At 49.2% G+C, this 21,619-nt stretch overlaps 1 protein-coding gene across 13 annotated transcripts in view; it reads right to left on the bottom strand.

Annotated features, from left to right (window-relative positions):
- Positions 1–21,619, bottom strand: part of DDX3X (DEAD-box helicase 3 X-linked) — a 215,681-nt gene that overhangs the window by 182,411 nt on the left and 11,651 nt on the right. For all 13 annotated transcript variants that reach the window (XM_033947566.1, XM_033947571.1, XM_033947577.1 and 10 more), the window contains exon 2: positions 11,149–11,203. In XM_033947566.1, coding sequence (XP_033803457.1) covers positions 11,149–11,203 — 55 coding nt within the window. The remainder of the gene's footprint in view (positions 1–11,148; positions 11,204–21,619) is intronic.

Here is a 21,619-nt window from a genome sequence, read left to right as displayed (position 1 = left end):
GGGCGGGGCCGAGGACGACCCACCCGCCCCCGTCGAGGAGCACGAGGATGGCTTCTTCGAAGACCCTGGAGTAGAAGAAGTAAGTGGGGACTTACCCAGGGTCGGCTTCGAGGACGCAGGCTTCGACGAGGAAGGCATCCGGGGCGAGGTCGAGGGCGTCGAGGCCTTCCCCGCCGCGGGGTCCACACTGAAGAGCTCCGCCATGCGGGCGTGTCGGCGGCGGAGAGCTCTAGGTTGGAACGTGGAGCACCGAGTGCAGGAGTCAGTCGGGTGATCCGCACCCAGGCAAACCAAGCACCACCGGTGGGGATCGGTGATAGAAAGTAACCGATCGCACCGGGTGCACTTTTTAAAACCCGTCAAGGGACGGAAATGAACACAAAAAACGGCCGGGAACGAACGAGGTCCCGCGGCCGCGGCTCCCGGGAGCCCCCGGAGCCGAACGAAAACTTTTTTTTTTTTTTTTTTGACGGATTTCAAACACGCAACGAAAGAAAATAATAAACAAAGCACAGCGACCGAGAAAAATAACCCAGCCGCGGTGGCAGAAGGCAAAAAGGTACGGAGCACAAAATCAACAGGGCTTCTGGCTCCGCAGAAGAAACAGAACTGAGGACCACGAGGTGGGGATGCGCCCTCTAGTGGGCAAGAAGGCATGCACATGCATGGTGCAGCCTAGCAAGCTTGAAACTTCAATCAAGTTTGCTTGAAAAGCTGTCCGCGCTGGGGCTACGTAGATGACGTCACCCACATGTGAGAATATGCTGCCTGCTTGTCCTGGGATAAAAAAGAGAACAAGGGAGAGCTCAGAAATAATTTATAAGTTAAAGGCATCCTTGAATAAAAAGCATTTTAAATTCTTCTTAAAATCGCTTAAGTTATTTTCATTTCTTAACTGTAAAGGTAATGAATTCCAAAGTTGCGGTGCTGATACAGAGAACATATCTTGTTGGCGGGTTCCAATAACTTTTAAGGAGGGAACTGTTAAGAGTTTATGATTGTTTGATCATAGAGAACGTGAAGCACTATATGGAATAAGTACTTTATGAATTGGGGTTCATTGGTGTCAAGAGTTTTGAAATGTTAATAAGATTTTATAAGTAATACGATGATTAATGGGGAGCCAATGGGATTTAATCAGAAAGGGAGTGACGTGATCATATTTTTTACCTTTATAAATTAGCTTAACGGCAGTGTTTTGTATAATTTGTAAACGTTTTTCTTTTTGAGTTATATTTAGCAGTAGAGAATTGCAATAATCAAGTTTAGAGATGATTTAAAGAGTGAAGTAGGATATTTAAAGATTTTGGTTCTAAGAACTTTGAGATTGATCTGATTAAACGAAGTCTAAAGAAGCATGACTTAACAGTATTATTTATGTGATCATGGTAGGAAAGGTTATTGTCAATAATGACACCAAGGATTTTTAAAGATGATACAATCTCAATAGGCGTATTGTCAAGTATGAAAGGAGCACAAAACCGTTTCAGACGACCTTCAACAAGTACAACATGGAAACCAGTTGAGACTATCCTTGCAGATTGTAGGCAAACTATCCACGATGCTTGTGAGATAGGACAGTCATACTGTGAGGTTTTGAAGCGTTTTGAGCAAGAGCATTTGGCGCAAGCGCCGACAAGTGGAAAAACAGAAATTGGTTGCTCCACCATGACAAAGCATCCACTTACACATTATTCGTTCGACAATTCCTGACTTCCAGAAACATTAGTGATTATGCACCCCCCCTATTCACTTGACCTTGCCCCCTGTGAGATTTTCCTATTCCCCAAAATGAAATTACGACTGAAAGGGTGCCATTTAAGATGATTGAAGAGATCCAGGCAGAATCACAGGAGGTCCTCAAAGCACTCATCCAAGATGACTTCCATAGATGCATGGACTCATGGGAAAACTGCTGGGATCGCTGTATACATTCTCAAGAGGATTACTTTGAAGAGGAAGGTGGAAACAGCAATGTTACTTACCGTAACAGTTGTTATCCAGGGACAGCAGGCAGCTATTCTCACTAGTTGGTGATGTCATCCGACAGAGCCCCGATGTGGACGTCTCACAAGCATACTTGCTTGAAGAAACTTTAGAAGTTTCAAGATGCCCACACCGCGCATGCGCGAGTGCCTTCCTGCCCGATGCACCGGGCGTGTTTCCTCAGTTCAGATAGCTAGCAGAGAAGCCAACCCAGGGGAGGTGGGTGGGACACGAGAATAGCTGCCTGCTGTCCCTGGATAACAACTGTTACGGTAAGTAACATTGTTTTATCCCAGGACAAGCAGGCAGGTATTCTCACTAGTGGGTGACCTCCAAGCTAACCCCAAGGGGATGGTGGGAGAGTTGGCAACTTAGGAGAATAAATTTTGCAATACTGTTTGTCCAAACTGTCCATCCCGTCTGGAGTCGATCTGAGGAAGACTACAGAGGCCGCCATTGCTCTGACCTTATGGGCTGTGACTTTACAGGGAAGGGGTAATCCAGCAAGGGCATAGCAGAAAGAGATGCAAGCCACCATCCAGTTGGAGATGGTACGCTTTGAGACAGGGCGTCCCAACCTGTTCGGATCAAAGGAGACGAAAAGTTGAGGAGCAGTTCTGTGTGGTTTGGTGCGATCCAGGTAGAAAGCCAAAGCACGTTTACAGTCCAGAGTGTGAAGAGCTGATTCTCCAGGATGAGAATGAGGCTTTGGAAAAAACACAGGAAGAACTATGGATTGGTTGAGATGAAAGTCAGAGACCACTTTAGGCAGGAATTTCGGATGAGTGCAGAGGACCACCTCGTCATGATGGAATACTATGAAAGGCAGATCCGCCACTAAGGCCTGAAGCTCACTGACTCGACGAGCAGAAGTGATGGCAACAAGAAAAACCACTTTCCAAGTGAGAAACTTCAGCGGAGCCCTGTTGAGAGGCTCAAAAGGAGGCTTCATAAGGTGTGAAAGGACAACATTGAGGTCCCAAACCACTGGAGGAGGTTTGAGAGGAGGATTGACATGGAAAAGTCCTTTCATAAATCTGGAAACCACAGGATGAGCAGAGAGAGGTTTCCCTTGCAGAGGCTGATGGAAAGCCGCAATTGCACTCAGATGGACTCGTATCGATGTAGACTTGAGGCCAGAATGAGATAGGTGCAGAAGATAGTCCAACACAGAAGATAGAGAGGCTCGTTGAGGCTCCTTACGATTAGAAACACACCAGGTAGAAAATCTAGTCCATTTTTGGGAGTAGCATTGTCTAGTAGCAGGCTTCCAGGAAGCCTCCAACACATCCCTCACCGCTTTGGAAAACTGGAGAGGAGTTACGTTGAGGGGAACCAAGCTGTCAGGTGGAGAGACTGCAGGTTGGGATGGAGCAGAGATCCTTGATGCTGAGTAAGCAGTGAAGGAAACACTGGAAGAAGGAATGGCTCCCTGCTGCTGAGTTGAAGTAGAAGGGAGTACCAAGGCTGTCTGGGCCACCGAGGAGCTATCAGAATCATGGTGGCATGGTCGGACTTCAGCTTGACCAGAGTCTTTTGAATGAGAGGAAACGGAGGAAATGCATATAGAAAGAGATTCCTCCAGTCCAGAAGAAAGGCATCTGCCTCGAGGCGATGAGGAGTGTAGATCCTGGAGCAGAATTGAGGCAGTTTGAAGTTGTGGGGAGCCGCAAAGAGGTCTATCTGAGGCGTCCCCCACTGAGAGAAGATCTGATGAAGGGGCTTGGAATGGAGGGTCCATTCGTGAGGCTGGAGGAGACGACTTAAGTTGTCCGCCAAGGCATTGTCCGCCCCCTGAATGTAGACAGCTTTGAGGAAGGTGCTGTGGCGAATTGCCCAATCCCAGACTCTGAGAGCTTCCTGGCAGAGGGAGGCCGATCCCGTGCCCCCCTGCTTATTGACATAATACATGGCGACCTGATTGTCTGTGCGAATGAGGACCACCAGGTCGTGAAGCAGATGTTGAAAAGATTGAAGAGCATTGAAAATCGCCCTGAGTTCCAGAAGATTGATATGGCACAGCCGGTCCGCACTGGTCCAGAAGCCTTGAGTGCGAAGACCGTCCAGATGAGCCCCCCATGCATAGGTCGAGGAATCGGTCGTTGAGAACCTTCTGGTGGGGAAGAGTGTGAAACAGCAAACCTCTGGATAGATTGGAAGAGATCATCCACCAACATAGAGACTGCTGAAGAGCAGGAGTGACCAGGATGTGACGAGTCAAAGGATCTGACACCTGTGTCCATTGAGAAGCCAGGGTCCACTAAGGAATTCTGAGGTGAAGTCTGGCAAAAGGAGTCACATGAACCGTAGAGGCCATGTGGCCCAGGAGAACCATCATGTGTCTCGCTGAGATGGATTGGCGAGAAGACACTGACTGACAGATGAAGAAGAGCTTCCAGGCGCTGTGGAGGAAGGAATGCTCTGAGTTGGATAGTATCCAGAACCGCCCCGATGAAGGGAAGAGACTGGGTAGGTTGCAGATGAGATTTTGGGAAGTTATCTCAACCCCAGACTCTGCAGGAACCAAATAGTCCTTTGGGTCGCCGAGATGACCCCTGGAGCCGAGGCAGCTTTGATGAGCCAGTCGTCGAGGTAGGGAAACACCTGAAGACCATGGTTCTAGAGTGCAGCGGCCATCACCACCAGACACTTGGTGAAAACTTTGGGAGATGAGGACAGGCCGAAAGGGAGCACTCAATACTGCAGATGAAGATGTCCCACCCGAAATCTGAGGAATTTGCGAGAGCCCGGATGAATGGGAATGTGAGTGTAGGCCTCTTTTAGATCCAGAGAGCATAACCAGTCGTTCTGCACGAGGACGGGGTAGAGAGAAGCTAGGGTCAGCATGCGAAATCTCTCCTTGACCAGGAACTTGTTGAGCACCCCGAGGTCCAGAATAGGACACAGGTCGCCCGTCTTCTTCGGAACAAGGAAGTACCGGGAGTAGCACCCCTGGTTGTGTTGGTCCACAGGGACCGGCTCGACGGCCCGAAGCCGGGGCAAAGTCTGAGCTTCCTGAAGAAGAAGGGAGGTCTGGGTCAAGTTGGAAGGATACTCTCTTGGAGGATGGTCCGGGGGGACCCGATGGAACTGAAGAGAATATCTTTCCCTGATGATGGTAAGGACCCAAAGGTCGGTGGTTATAGCCATCCATCGATGGTAAAAATGATGGAGGCGACCCCCAATTGGAAAGACAGGGGATAGCAGAACGGTGTTGGTTATGCTCCCGCCAAGAGAGTCAAAAAGGCTGAGGAGCCTTGGGAACAGCAGAAGGCTGAGGTTTTTGTTGAGACTTCTGCGGAGGCTGTCTCTTCGCCGGTTGCCTCGCAGCAGGAGCCTGCCTGGGAGTGTAACGCCGTTGGTATATCAAGGGAGGTCGAGAAGGTCGAGATTGAGTAGGTTTAGGCTTCGGACGAAGGATGGACTGGAATGACCTCTCATGGTCCGACAGCTTCTTCGTCACCGTCTCGATGGACAACAAATCCGCACCTGCACACGGGACGTTGGCAAGCCTGTCCTGGAGGTTCGGGTCCATATCAATGGTCCGAAGCCATGTCAAGCGACACATGGCCACGGAACAGGCGGCAGCCCGTGCCAAGAGCTCAAACGCATCATATGAGGATTGCATCAATTGAAGACGCAGCTGGAACAGCAAGGCGACAACCTCCTCGTATTCAAAACGAGCTTGAGAGTCTATGTAAGGCATAAACTTCCGAAGCACTGGAAGGAAGAACTCCAAATAGGTGGCAAAATGGATGGCTTCCCGAGTTCTCAATTACACCTTCATCGAGTTCTGGTAGATGCGCCTCCCGAACTTATCCATGGTCCTCCCCTCGCGACCCAGGGGCACCGAGGCATATACCTGGAACGGATGAGATCGCTTGAGGGAGGACTCGACCAACAGGGATTGATGGGAGAGTTGGGAGCCCTCAAACCCCTTATGGTGCACTGTGCGATTCCTGGCATCCAGTTTGCCAGGAATGGAGTACGGCGTTTCAAAACAGCACATGAACGTCTGGTCGAGGAGCTTGTGTTAAGAAGCAGGAGGATGAGGCAGATGCATGGTATCCAGGTACTCCTTGGAGTAGCTGGAACCCGAGTCCAAGGTGATGTCAAGATCATCTGCCATAGAAACATAGAAACATAGAAAGATGACGGCAGAAAAGGGCTATAGCCCATCAAGTCTGCCCACTCTACTGACCCACCCCGATAAGTCTAGATGCTAGTGATTCGTGCTATGTAGGGATCCCACGTACATGTCCCATTTACTTTTAAAGTCAAGCACGCCGGTGGCCTCGACCACCTGCACCGGAAGCTTATTCCAGTGATCTACCACCCTTTCCGTGAAAAAATACTTCCTGGTGTCACTACTAAACTTCCCTCCTCTGAGTTTAAGCGGATGCCCTCTTGTGGTCGAGGGTCCCCTGGGCAAGAGGATGACATCTTCCACCTCGACCCGTCCTGTGATGTATTTAAATGTCTCAATCATGTCCCCTCTCTCCCTGCGTTCCTCTAGAGTGTAGAGCCGCAGTCTGCTCAGTCTCTCTTCGTATGAGAGACCCTTGAACCCCAAGATCATCCTAGTGGCCATCCGCTGAACCGACTCGATTCTAATCACGTCTTTACGGTAATGTGGCCTCCAGAACTGCACACAGTACTCCAGATGAGGTCTCACCATGGTCCTGTACAGCGGCATTATGACTTCTGGTTTCCGACTGACGAAACTTCTTTTGATACATCCCATCATTTGCCTTGCCTTGGATGTGGCCTTCTCTACCTGCTTGGCAGCCTTCATGTCTGCACTGATGATTACTCCCAAATCTCGTTCTGCTGAGGTCGTGGCTAATGTTTCTCCATTTAGGGTGTAAGTTCTGCACGGATTTCTGCTACCGAGGTGCATGACCTTACATTTCATAGCATTGAAGCCTAGCTGCCATGTCGAGGACCAGTTTTCCAACGTACGAAGGTCCTGTGTCATACTATCCTGTAAAAAGCTTTCACTTACTATGTTGCACAGTTTTGCATCGTCGGCGAATAACGTTGCTTTACCCTGTAGCCCTCGTGTCAAGTCCCTTATGAATATGTTAAAAAGGAGAGGACCCAGGACCGAGCCCTGCGGCACTCCGCTGGTCACCTCTGATGTTTCAGAAAGGGTACCATTGACCATCACCCTCTGAAGTCTACCACTCAGCCAATCATTGACCCATGCGGTTATCGTCTCGCCCAACCCCATTGATTTCATCTTATTTAGTAGCCTGCGGTGTGGGACGCTGTCAAAAGCTTTGCTGAAATCCAAGTATACTATGTCCAGAGACTCTCCTGAGTCCAACTTTCCTGTTACCCAATCAAAGAAGCTGATGAGGTTGGATTGACACGACCTACCCTTAGTGAATCCATGTTGATTAGGATCCCTAAGATTTCCCTCATCCAAGATCGTGTCCAATTTACGTTTAATTAGTGTTTCCATGATTTTACATACTATCGATGTGAGACTCACTGGTCGGTAATTTGCAGCCTCTGCCCTGCAACCCTTTTTATGCAGAGGAACAACATTCGCTGTTTTCCAATCCTGGGGGACCCTCCCCTTCTTTAGGGAGAGATTGAAGAGCATGGCTAATGGTTCCGCCAGGACCTCGCACAGCTCTCTGAGCACTCTTGGGTGCAATTCGTCTGGACCCATAGCTTTGCTCACCTGGAGTCTTGACAATTCGCTGTAGACATCAGCTGGTGTGAACTCAAAATTCTGAAATCGGTCTTCCGCGCTTGACATTGCTTCCAGATGTGGCCCTTGCCCTGGTGCCTCGCAGGTAAAAACCGAGCAGAAGTATTCAATTAGTAGTTTGGCTTTATCGGAATCTGTTTCCGCGTAATTCCCGTCTGGTGTTTTGAGGCGTGTTATTCCATTTGTGTTTTTTTTCCTGTCGCTAATGTACCTGAAGAAGGATTTGTCCCATCTGCCACAGAAAAGATGAAAAAGACAGCTGGTCCGCCAACACAGGATGCTGAGACGGACTCGATGAAGTCGAGGCCTCCTGATCCAAGGAGACATGGGATCTACAAGGAGAGAACTATCTGAAGGTATCCTCGAACTCCGGGCCCGGAGGAGGCGAGACATCCGAAGATGAATACACCATACGAGGAAGCTTCTTCTGAGGCGAGACGGTAGAATGTCTAGACGAATGCCTCGAAGAATGCCTGGAGCGGTGCCCCGCACTCCGCCTCAAAGGAGATCTGGAACGATGATGCGAAGATGGCTCCGCAGAGGCCTCCAACGAGTAGATGGGGCTGGAGGCCGTAGAACGAAGATGATGTTGGGTCGATGCCTCCCGAACAGCATGCCACGGGTCGGGAGACGGCTTGGCAGGCAAGGGGCTCCGGAAGAAATCCTCCTGATGATGCACAGGGCTTCAGCTCTTCGGAGGCAAATCCCAATTGTCTCTGTCCGAGGCGGGGATGGGTTCCAGAGGCGGCATCTCACTAATCGAAGCACTCCTCGAACTTGCAGCCAAACGCCAAGCCTCCGAGCCTAGCAGTGAGAGCGAGCGGCGAAGCGGAGGAGGAGGCAGCTCGACTCCATGGAGGAGGTTCCGCATGCCCATGCTGGATTGTGGCAAGCCACTTGGGCCCCATGGTAGTCATGAGCTCGAGGAAGTGGGCTTCCATGAGCGACCGCATCGAAGCCGATAAGGGGGAGCCGCATCCGAAGTGGGACCCCCTACACGGTCTTCGCGGTCCCAGGCGGTCGAGTGCTTAGCCTTAGAAGCCATAGGCACCTTAAGAACCACCGGGGGGAATGGTCTGTGGAGTCACCTGACCTGAGGAGACCGAAGAAGGCACCGGAGCAGGAGGCGGGGTCGACGAAGGAAGCCGGTTTCAAAAGACCCGATGCAGCAGGAGCAGATGCCGACGTCGAAGGGCTGGTCAAAGCCGAAGGTTCCTTGGAAGCCTCCATAGCGAACATCGACTCCCACAGGAAACAGCGACGCTTGAAAGCACGTGCTGTTAGAGTGGAACAAGGCTGGCACGATTTCGGAAAATGCTGAGGCCCGAGACACTGCAAACAGCGTCGATGCGGGTCCGTCAACGAAATCGCGCGCTGGCACTTGATACACTTTTTAAAACCGGTAATAGGCCGGGTAATAGGCCGGGTCATAGGCCGAAAAAGCTCCACCGCTAGATCGAAGCTGCGGGGCCCCAGCCACGCGGCCAATCCAGTCAAATCCACGGAAAAATGTTTTTGGGGTTTTTTTTTTCCGAAAAAACAATAAAACGACAGAATAGAACACACGATAAGAGAAATAAACTCAAAACTGCCAGCACTAGAAGGCAAGAACAAGGGTTCACTCAACGCAGAGAGTTGAAGCAAACTTCTCAGCTCCGCGGAAAGAAAAGAACTGAGGAGACACGCCCAGTGCATCGGGCGGGAAGGCACTCGCGCATGCGCGGTGTGGGCATCTCGAAACTTCTGAAGTTTCTTCAAGCAAGTATGCTTGTGAGACGTCCGCATCGGGGCTCTGTCGGATGACATTACCCACTAGTGAGAATACCTGCCTGCTTGTCCTGGGATAATAGGAGTTTCAGTAAGCAATTTTTTTTTCAATTGAATTCCTTGAAGAACTTTTGGGTAGCACCTCGTATATGCTAAATATGAAAAAATGTTTGCAGTTAAGTGTGGCAATTTGAGAAGATTTGACCTAATATGGGAACCTTTGCTTAAATTCTGTAATTAATATACTTATGGCAGTTATGATGATACTCTTGCAACTTATTACGACTAATATTTTGTATTTATTGTATTAGTATTGTCCACTTGTTAAACTATTTATTAAAAAGAAAACCGTGCAAAAACGGTGATTTTAGGATTTTTCAGGTGGGGGAACAAGAGGGACATGCAGAAACCCTTACAACTTCCATTTTCAAATCTACCCCAATTTCTGCACTGGTAATGTGCTGATGCCCGCCTCAGCTAACAGTAGTTAGAATCACTGCCTCATGCTTGTACTGCCTCTCAATGCCTGACTGCACCTCCACCCCTCCAAACGCGAGAAGACGAAGCCAGCACCCTGCGAGACACTGCCAAGTCTCCTACGGGTGCCCAATAGCTTGTGCTCGAACCTTTGTTTGGCAGAAAAAGAAATATGGACAGTCTTGAGCCCCTGTGAAGTAAATGCAGGCTGGTTGACAGCTACCACCAGGGATTAGCCTATAAGCTGCAGACCGAAGTCTGTGTGATCTTAATGCAGGCAGAGCTGAAGAATCGCTCCCAGCACAAGAATCCAGGGCTGTGGAGTCTGAGTCGGAGGAAATTTCGGGTACCTGGAGTCGGAGTCTGAAGTACAAAAAACTGAGGAGTCGGAAAATTTATCTACCAACTCCACAGCCCTGCAAGAAACCCTGAAAAAAGGACAAAAAAAACACTGAATAAAAGGGAGAGAGCAGAGAACAAACACTCCTGTTGGCACACATGCAGAAGGGAAAAATTGTAGGTGGAGCTAAGGAGCCCAGTGAAGTACAGCAGAGGCACAGAGAAGAAATCCGGAGTGGATTCCTTTTGCAGATGGCACACAGCCATGGGGACACAACCCATCTGTCTAGAATGTCTCACTTATCTACTGGAAAAGAGCTTATCAGGGTAAGTACATAATCTTTGTAGTCTACTTCTCTCATTGATAAATACAACAAATTAAAATGAAACTGTAGTACATAAAGCTTACGAGCTAATACTCAATTTAAGCTACCATGCAGAATGAGACCTTGAATGTGTGAGACAGAATAAGCTAATGTCTTACCTATTGCACTGGATGAGAGTCCCCATTTAATTATTCAATTTTCTATACCGTTATCCCAGGGGAGCTCAGAACAGTTTACATGAATTTATTCAGGTACTCAAGCATTTTTTCCTGCTCACAATCTATCTAATACCTGGGGCAGGATTAAGTGACCTGCCCAGGGTCACAAGGAGCAGCATGGGTTTGAACCCACAACCTCAGGGTGCTGAGGCTGAAGCTTTAACCACTGCATCACACTCCCCCATCCACACATTTTACATAACTAACCAGTCAAGTTACAATAGAGTACTTGGCCAGAATTGGTCAACTAGTCTAATGATAAAGCCCTATCATGAAGTGAAAATGTGTTGTCTGGAACATCTCAAATACTCACTGCTTGCAGCTCCTCCACTCTGAGAATCTGAAGAGTTCAAGTCTAGGCCAGCAAACTGAAAGAGAAAGAAGTCAAGAGATGCTCACTGCAACCGAAGGTAATTATTTAAATCTTATATCCCACTCTCCCTCCTAAATTAGAGAGTATATAAATTTACTTAATAACACCAATGAATAAATTAAAATACAAATAAGTGCCAGCATTGTTGAGGGATATCTACTGTATTATATTATCAAATGTGGGAGGGAAAAGGGAACGTGTTGTCAAATCCAATTGTATTGAAAGGAAATATTAGTTTGTATGAAGTGTATTAATGATTTATCTCCAGGGGACCACAGAACTGCAGAACTTCCAGCAGCTCTCAGTACTTGCAGGAAGTTGCCGGTAAATCACTGCCCTGGCAAGTAGGAGAGCTGGTGGGAGGGGAGACAGCCACTGTGAAGGCTCCCCAAGATCTTGCTCGCACAGCTGGCCATCTTCCTCCACCTGCATCTGCAGCTCTCTCCGTTCTGCTTGCAACTTCCCCGCGGTCCTCTTCAACAACTCGGCAGGGGCGGCGATCAAGGCAGGCTGCCTAAGTCAGGACCTTCACTCTCCCGCCTATTTTGTTTCAACTTCCGTTTCCTAACAGGCAAGACTCAGAGGGAAGGCCCTGACGTTGACAGCCTGTCTTGATCACCTGAGGCTGGGAGGAATAGCAGTCAGCAGGAACCGCAGTCGGCAGGAAATTTAACTGCTGACTTGATCTCGCCGGCCCTGCACAGACCGGCAGAAATTTTCTGTGGACCAGCGGTTGAAGAACAATGCTTTAGAACATCTTTTAGTATTCTGGTTTTGCAATCATTTCATGCCATATCAATGTTTTGCAGAGTTTTGTTATTGATGTTGCTGATATGCTTGTTTCAAGTTGACCTAAATAAAGTTTTAAAAATGCCAACTCTGGATATAACAGATTGTTTTTCCAAGTCCTTTGAGGTCCGTTATAACAAGATTATACTGTATATGAATTTTGTACCCAAGAGAAAAAAAGCAAGCATGATAGCAGATAAAGGCCAAATGGCCCATCCAGTCTGCCCATCCATTGTAACCATTATCTTTTTCTCTCTCTAAAAGATCCCACGTGCCTATCCCAGGCTTTCTTGAATTCAGAGTCTGTCTCTACCACCTTTTCCGAGGAGACTGTTCCACGCATCTATCACCCTTTCAGTTAAAAAGTATTTCCTTAGATTACTTCTGAGCCTATCCTCATTCCAGAGCTTCCTTTCAAATGACTCAACTCGTGCGCATTTACATCACATAGGTATTTAAACACCTATCGCCCCTCTCCTGCCTTTCCTCCAAAGTATACATATTGAGATCTTTCTTTCCCCATATGCCTTATGATGAAGACCACGCATGATTTTATTAGACTTCCTATGGACCTACGCCATCCTTTTTATATCTTTTTGAAGGTGCGGTCTCCAAAATTGTACACAATATTCTAAATGAGGTCTCACCAAAATCTTATACAGGGACATCAATACCTCCTCTCATGAGTGCTGGACGGGAAGATTGCTTGGTAGGGAGAAAATTCAGTGAACCTTGGGATGGGGAAGCAGATGGGGGAGCAGGAATTTGTTAGTGATGTCTATCTGTAACTTGCTGTAGAGTGGGAATATTTTCAGCAGACATGTATAGTGGTAAAGGATGGGATCTTACTGTATTTCAAGCTTGGTTTGTTGAAGTTATGGGTTGGGGGAGGGATGATTATCTATTGTACTTCTGGCTGATTGCATTTCTATTGATCTGTTGATCACTGATATTTTCTAAAGCCTTTCATAATAAAAAAATGTTTTGAACAAAAAGTGCCAGAAAAGGCCTCTTAAAAAAAAAATAAAAAAAAGCAAAGCTTTCTGCTACCTCTAAGTACTCTGAAAAACTCAAAAGGTAAGTGACCAGAGAGTTGGACAGAGGGAGTGAATGCAATTTAGCCAAATCCTCTCAGAAACCCTTGTGGGACAGTGTCAGAATGCCCCCCCCCCCCAAATGGGCCCAAAGTAACAGACTGGAATAGGAACTGGTTGAGTGAAAGACAAGAGGATAGAGAAACGGAGCTCACAGAGGAAAGGAATGTCACTAGTGGGGTGCTAAAAGGTTCAGTTTTTGGGCCTGCTCGTAACATGTTAGTAATATTGCTGAAGGGCTATCTGGTAAGGTTTGCCTCTATACAGATACCAAAATCAGCAATAAGGTAGATACCCCTAATGGGGTAGATAATGAAGAATGACCTGGTGAAGCTTGAAAAATGGTCCATAATTTGGCAATTAAAATATAGTGCTAAGAAATGAAGGATAATGCTCTTGGGCTGCAAAAACCCAAGGGTACGGCCGTTTAGGGGGGTGAAGAACTTGTGCATGAAAGAGTATGTGATCTTAAGGTGGCCAGAAAGGTTGAAAAGATGACAGCATTTTTGAAATGTAAGAGAAATAGGAAACATATCACGGCTATTAGAAATGGGAAAGGCTCAATGCTTACAGAAAGTGAAGATATTTCAAAAACAATTTATGGAATTCTATTTAAAAAAAAAACTTTACACTTTGAATGTGTAAATGCTAAAGCCTGTAAAGCTTTCTTAAATACAGTGGTACCTCGTTTGCAAGTATTTTGCAAGACGAACAAAACACTCAGCAAACTTTTGACTCGCAAACCGAGTACTGCCCCGATCAACGAGCACTTACAGTTCAGGAAGCGCCGCTTCAGGGGATTCCTCTTCCGGCCAGCCTTCTACATCGGGTGCCTTCCACAGGTTGGAGGACCTCTGTCTGGGCCTGCGCGGCAGGGTGCTGTCCCATCTGCACGTTGCATGTGACGCGCACAGTGTCAATCATCGGCTTTGTGCGTGTCGTACGCGGCATGCGGGTGGGGCGGCGCTCAGCTATGTGGGCTCGGGTGGGGGCTCTCCAGCATGCGGGGGGGGGCATCCGACGTGGTGGGCTGGCCGGCGGATGGAGGAGGCATCCCTCTGAAGTGGCACTGTGGGGTTCTCCGGCGGCTGGCATTCCCCCCCAAAGCGGCACTGTGGGGTTCTCCGGCGGCTGGCATCCCCCCCCCCAAAAGCGGCACTGTGGGGTTCTTCTTCAGATGACCGACAGAGGAGGCAGAGGGAGGAGACGGCACTGCAGCACCCAACACCCAACAGGTATAGACCCCGGGTTCTAGAACGAATTGTTGCTATTGCCACTATTTTCTATGGGGAACTTTGTTTTGATGAACGAGCATTTTGGATTATGAGCATGCTCCTGGAACGGATTATGCTCGTAATCCAAGGTACCACTAATGGTCCCAAGCTTTCTGAAAATGATAGTTATTAAACTCTCCTATATCAGAGCAGGAAATTGTAAATCCCATTATAATAATAATAATAATAATTTATTCTTATATACTGCCCTGCCTTAAGTTCTGAGCGGTTTACATAAAAGAGCACTGTACATCAGGGGTGTCAAAGTCTCCTCGAGGGCCGCAATCCAGTAAGGTTTTCAGGATTTCCCCAATGAATATGCACGAGATCTATTTGCATGCACTGCTTTCATTGTATGCTAATAGATCTCATGCATATTCATTGCGGAAATCCAGAAAACCCGACTGGATTGCAGCCCTTGAGGGATTTTGACACTCCTGCTGTTCAGTGATACATATAGATCAGTGGTCTCAAACTCAAACCCTTTGCAGGGCCACATTTTGGATTTGTAGGTATTTGGAGGGCCGCAGAAAAAATAGTTACCGTATTTTCACGCATATAACGCGCGCGTTATACGCGTTTTTACCTACCGCGCATACCCCTCGCGCGTTATATGCGTGAGCGCGGTATACAAAAGTTTTAAAACATAGTTCCCACCCCGCCCGACTCACCCCCCCAGCAGGACCGCTCGCACCCCCACCCCGAACGACCGCTCGCACGCGCTCCCACCCGCACCCGCATCCACGATCGGAGCAAGAGGGAGCCCAAGCCCTCTTGCCCGGCCGACTCCCCGACGTCCGATACATCCCCCCCCCCCGGCAGGACCGCTCGCACCCCCACCCCGAAGGACCGCCGACTTCCCGACAATATCGGGCCAGAAGGGAGCCCAAACCCTCCTGGCCACGGCGACCCCCTAACCCCACCCCGCACTACATTACGGGCAGGAGGGATCCCAGGCCCTCCTGCCCTCGACGCAACCCCCCCCCCCCCCCCAACGACCGCCCCCCCCCAAGAACCTCCGACCGCCCCCCCAGCCGACCCGCGATCCCCCTGGCGACCCCCACGACCCCCCCACCCCCCTTCCCCGTACCTTTGGTAGTTGGCCGGACAGACGGGAGCCAAACCCGCCTGTCCGGCAGGCAGCCAACGAAGGAATGAGGCCGGATTGGCCCATCCATCCTAAAGCTCCGCCTACTGGTGGGGCCTAAGGCGCGTGGGCCAATCAGAATAGGCCCTGGAGCCTTAGGTCCCACCTGGGGGCGCGGCCTGAGGCACATGGTCGGGTTGGGCCCATGTGCCTCAGGCCGCGCCCCCAGGTGGGACCTAAGGCTCCAGGGCCTATTCTGATTGGCCCACGCGCCTTAGGCCCCACCAGTAGGCGGAGCTTTAGGATGGATGGGCCAATCCGGCCTCATTCCTTCGTTGGCTGCCTGCCGGACAGGCGGGTTTGGCTCCCGTCTGTCCGGCCAACTACCAAAGGTACGGGGAAGGCGGGTGGGGGGGTCGTGGGGGTCGCCAGGGGGGTCGCGGGTCGGCTGGGGGGGCGGTCGGAGGTTCTTGGGGGGGGCGGTCGTTGGGGGGAGGGGGGTTTGCGTCGAGGGCAGGAGGGCCTGGGATCCCTCCTGCCCGTAATGTAGTGCGGGGTGGGGTTAGGGGGTCGCCGTGGCCAGGAGGGTTTGGGCTCCCTTCTGGCCCAACTACCAAAGGTACGGGGAAGGGGGGTGGGGGGTCGTGGGGGTCACCAGGGGGGTCGCGGGTCGGGCGGTCGGAGGTTCTTGGGGGGGGGCGGTCGTTGGAGGGAGGGGGGTTTGCGTCGAGGGCAGGAGGGCCTGGGATCCCTCCTGCCCGTAATGTAGTGCGGGGTGGGGTTAGGGGGTCGCCGTGGCCAGGAGGATTTGGGCTCCCTCCTGGCCCGATATTGTTGGGGAGTCGGCGGTCCTTCGGGGGGAGGGATGTATCGGACGTCGGGGGGGGGGCATCAGGCTTTCAGGATGGGGACAGACCTTCAAGGGGGGACAGTGCACGGAAGTCAGGGGGGGTGAACGGAGAGTCGGGACAGCGCACGGAAAGTCAGGGCGGGCGAAAGGAGCGTCGGGCAGCATGCGCGGTATACCCGTGAGCGCGGTATACCAAAGTTTTTGTACATATCATCGTGATTTCTGCGCGCTATACCCGTGTGCGCGTTTTATACGGGTGCGCGTTATTTGCGTGAAAATACGGTAATGTCTTAAAGAAATGACAATTTTGCATGAGGTAAAACTCCTTATAGTTTATAAATCTTCCCCCCACTCTCCTGAAGGCCTGCATGTTCCCCACTTCTTTGCAGCGTCCTCCAGCTTCCCCCCTGGCCTCCCAGTCTTAGTTTCAGCTAATTAACGCAGCCTGCAGAGAGGATCGCCGGTGCTGTAATGTTCCTTGCAGGCTGCCATCGGCCTCCGCAACACGTTCTCTCTGCCGCAGTCCCGTCCCGCCCCTCCTCTGACGTCAGGGGCAGGATTGCGGCAGTGGGAACATGCTGCCGAGGACCACGGCAGCATGCAAGGATCGCTGCAGCACTGGCAATCCTCTCTGCAGGCTGTGGTAATTATCTGAAGGTAAGAGTGGGAGGCCAGAGGACACTGCAAAGAGCGAGCAGCACTAGTAGAGGCCGCGGGCCGCAAAATAGTACCTGGCGGGCCGCATGTGGCCCCCGGGCCACAAGTTTGAGACCACTGATATAGACAATTGAAAAGCTCAGTTACATAAAAACAAACGCTATACAGTGAGGTATACAAACAGTTAAAAAGTCGTCAAATTTCACAATTTTTCAAATAATTTAGTTTTTAATACCTTCCAAAAAAAGTAGTAAGATTTGGCTAAGGCAGTGGTAGGCAATTCCAGTCCTTGAGAGCCAAAGCCAGGTCAGGTTTTCAGGATATCCACAATAAATATGCATTAGACAGATTTGCATCTCAAGGAGGCAGTGCATGCAAATCCATCTCATACATATTCATTGTGGATAGTCTGAAAACCTGACCTGGCTCTGGTTCTCGAGGACTGGAATTGCCAACTCCTGGGCTAAGGGAATAAGAGCTCAACTAAATATTAATTTTCCCTGCCTGGAAAGCAAATGTTCATTAAATCTCTTATATTGAACAAATTTTAAAGATGGATACATAAATATGTTATTTTGAGTATTCCTGTTAGAGTTGTATACTTTAAACTGAGAGCAAAGATATTCAGGGGCTAAGCCAAATAATGCCTTGAAACAGATACATCCAAATTAAAAAAAAAAATTCTCGCCTCAAAAGGCAACCAATGTAGCTTTTGATAAAGGACTCAAATGATCAAACATTCTTAGACCAAAAATCAAACGGACTGCCGTATTTTGTATTAAACGCAATCGGATGACATCACCGACAGAGCCCCGGTACGGACCACTTTAAAAGTGCATTGCTACTAAGTCTTTGGAAAGTTTGTGATAGCCCAAACTGCACATGCGCGAGTGCCTTCCCGCCCGATGTAGGGCGCAGTCCCTCACTTAAGATAAGCCAGCTAAGAAACCAACCTGGGGAGATGGGTGGGATGTGAGAATATCTGCCTGCTGTCCCTGGATAACGTTTGTTACGGTAAGTAACTGTGCTTTATCCAAGGACCAGCAGGCAGCGTATTCTCACATATGGGTGACCTCCAAGCTAACCAGAATGGGATAGTGGGAGTGTTGGCAATTCAGGAGAATAATTTTGTAATACTGCCTGGCCAAAATGGCCATCCCGTCTTGAAAAAACATCCAGACAAAAGTGAGAAGTGAAAGTATGAATCAAGGACCAAGTGGTAGCCTTGGAAATCTCCTCAATAGGGGTAGACCTGAGGAAAGCTACTGAAGCTTCCATTGCTCTGACCTTATGGGCTGTGACTCTACTGTGCAAGGGTAATCCAGCCTGGGCAGAGCAGAACGAGATACAAGCAGCCATCCAGTTGGAGATGGTACGTTTAGAGATAGGATGTCCCAACTTGTGTGGATCGAAAGAGACAAAAAGTTAAGGAGCAGATCAGTTTGGTTTGGTGTGTTCCAAATAAATGGCCAAAGCATGTTTACAGTCCAGAGTATGAAGAGCTGATTCTCCAAAATGAGAATGAGGCTGAGGAAAGAACACTGGAAGAACAATGGATTTAGATTGGTTGAGATGAAATTCCGATACCACTTTTAGAAGGAATTTAGGATGAGTACGGAGGACCACCTTGTCAGGATGGAAGACAGTGAAAGGTGGATCAGCAACTAAAGCTTGCAGCTCACTAACTCGTTGAGCAGAATTGAGAGCAATGAGAAACACCACTTTCCAAGTGAGATACTTGAGATGAGCCATAGACATTGGTTCAAATGGAGGCTTCATCAATTGAGCAAGGACAACATGGAGGTCCCAAATCACTGGAGGCAGTTTGAGAGGAGGTTTGACGTTGAAAAGTCCTTCCATGAATCTGGAAACCACCGGATGAGCAGAGAGGTTTACCTTCAATAGGCTGATAGAAAGCCGTAATTGCACTAAGATGGACTCGAATCTATGTAGACTTGAGGCCAGAGGTGGATAAGTGCAAAAGGTAATCCAAAACAGAAGATAAGGAGGAATGTTGGAGGTTCCTTATCATGAGAAACACCATATAGAAAATCTAGTCCATTTTTAGGGATAGCATTGTCTAGTGGCAGGCTTCCTAGAAGCTTCTAAAATGTCTCTTACAGGTTGAGAAAACTGAAGAGGAGTTATGTAGGGAGGTACCAAATAGTCAGGTGTAGAGAGTGCAGGTTGGGATGAATCAGAGATCCCTGACTGTGTGTAAGCAGAGATGGAAAAACTGGTAGAAGGTATGGCTCCCTGGTGCTGAGCTGAAATAGAAGGGAGTATTAAGGTTGTCTCAGCCACCGAGAAGCAATCAGAATCATGGTGGAATGGTCGTTCTGCAACTTGACCAGAGTCTTGAAAATGAATGGGAATGGAGGGAATGCATACAGAAAGATTTGTCCATTCCAAAAGAAAAGCGTCTGCCTTGAGGCGATGAGAATATATCCTGGAGCAGAACTGAGGCAGTTTGTGGTTGTGGGGAGCTGCAAAGAGATCTATCTGCGGCGTTTCCCACTGTGAAAAGATGTGAAGAGGCGAGGAATGGAGTGTCCATTCATGAGGTTGCAGAAGACGACTCAAGTTCTCTGCCAAGCAATTGTTCACCCCTTTGATGTAGACAGCTTTGAGGAAGGTGTTATGAGATTGCCCAGTTCCAAACCTTCAGAGCTTCTTGACAAAGGGAGGAAGATCCCGTCCCTCCCTGTTTGACATAGTACATGGCGACTTGGTTGTCCTTCCGAATAAGGACTACCTGGTCGTGAAGATGATGTTGAAAAGCGTTGAGCCTTGAAAATCACTTTGAGTTCCAGCAGATTGATATGACACTGACGATCCGTACTGGTCCAGTGGCCTTGTGTATGGAGACCATCGAGATGAGCGCCCCAAGCGTAGGTCGAGGAATCTGTGGCGAGGACCTTCTGATGAGGGGGCGTTTGAAACAGCAAGCTTCTGGAGAGTTGGGAAGAGAGCATCCACCAACGGAGAGACTGCTTCAAGGAAGGAGTAACAGTTATGTGTTGAAATAGAGGTTCGCAAACCTATGTCCATTGAGATGCCAGGGTCCACTGAGGAATTCTAAAGTGAAGTCTGGCAAAAGGAGTCACGTGTACTGTCGAGGCCATGTGACCCAGGAGTACCATCATGTGTCTCACTGAGATGGAAGAGCGGGAAAGCAGTTACTTACCGTAACAGGTGTTATCCAGGGACAGCAGGCATATATTCTCACATGTGGGTGACGTCATCTACGGAGCCCCAGCGCGGACAGCTTTTCAAGCAAACTTGATTGAAGTTTCAAGTTTGCTACACTGCACCACGCATGTGCATGCCTTCTTGCCCACTAGAGGGTGCATCCCCACCTCGTGGTCCTCAGTTCCATAACCAGCAAAGAAGCCATCCCCGGGGAGGAGGGCGGGTTGTGAGAATATATGCCTGCTGTCCCTGGATAACACCTGTTACGGTAAGTAACTGTGCTTTATCCCAGGACAAGCAGGCATGATATTCTCACATGTGGGTGACCTCCAAGCCAACCAAAAAAGGGCAGGTGGGAGGATGGCAATTTAGGAAAACAGGTTACGTAACACCGACTGGCCAAACCGGCCGTCGCTTCTGGACAAAGTGTCCAGACAGTAGTGGGAGGTGAACGTATGAACCGAAGACCAAGTGGCAGCTTTACATATGTCCTCTACAGGAGTAGACCGGAGGAAAGCAACAGAAGCTGCCATCGCCCGGACCTTATGCCCCGTGACTCGACCATGGAGCGTGAGACCAGCCTGAGCGTAGCAAAAAGAAATACAAGCAGCTAGCCAGTTGGACAAGGTGCGCTTGGAAATAGGATGTCCCAGCCGATTCGGATCAAAGGACAAAAATAATTGAGGAACCTTCCGATGAGACTTGGTACGTTGGAGATAAAAGGCCAACGCCCTCTTACAGTCAAGCGTGTGAAGCGCCGCCTCACCAGGATGAGAGTGGGGCTTTGGGAAGAACACCGGAAGAACAATGGACTGATTGAGGTGGAAATCAGACACAACCTTAGGCAAAAATTTAGGATGGGTGCGAAGAACCACCTTGTCATGATGAAACACAGTAAAAGGTGGATCCGCAACCAAAGCCTGCAGCTCACTAATCCGACGAGCAGATGTGAGCGCAAGCAGAAAGACCACCTTCCAAGTGAGAAACTTAAGAAGAGATTTGTCGATAGGCTCAAAAGGAGGCTTCATCAGTTGAGCCAATACCACATTAAGATCCCAAACTACAGGAGGAGGTTTCAGAGGAGGATGAACATTCACAAGACCCCTCATGAAACGAGTTACCAGAGGATGAAGAGAGAGCGACCGACCGTCTATATGCCGATGGAACGCCGCAATGGCACTGAGATGCACCCGAATGGAAGACGTCTTCAGCCCAGACTTAGACAGATGCAACAAATATTCCAGTACCGAAGACACTGGAACCGAACTCGGGTCCAGATGGTTCGAGGAGCACCAGGATGAAAATCTGGTCCACTTCTGGGAATAACAAAGCCTAGTCGAGACCTTGCGCGAGGCTTCCAAAATCTCCCTCACTGACTGAGAAACAGGAATCGAAGTCAAGGGGAAAGGAACCAAGCGGTCAGATGTAAAGACTGAAGATTGGGAAGTAACAGCGAACTCTGACTCTG

The sequence above is a fragment of the Geotrypetes seraphini genome, chromosome 6, assembly GCF_902459505.1.
Source record: "Geotrypetes seraphini chromosome 6, aGeoSer1.1, whole genome shotgun sequence".
Taxonomy (NCBI): domain Eukaryota; kingdom Metazoa; phylum Chordata; class Amphibia; order Gymnophiona; family Dermophiidae; genus Geotrypetes; species Geotrypetes seraphini.
Note: the sequence above shows the minus strand (reverse complement) of the source record. Positions and strands in the feature narration are given on the sequence as shown.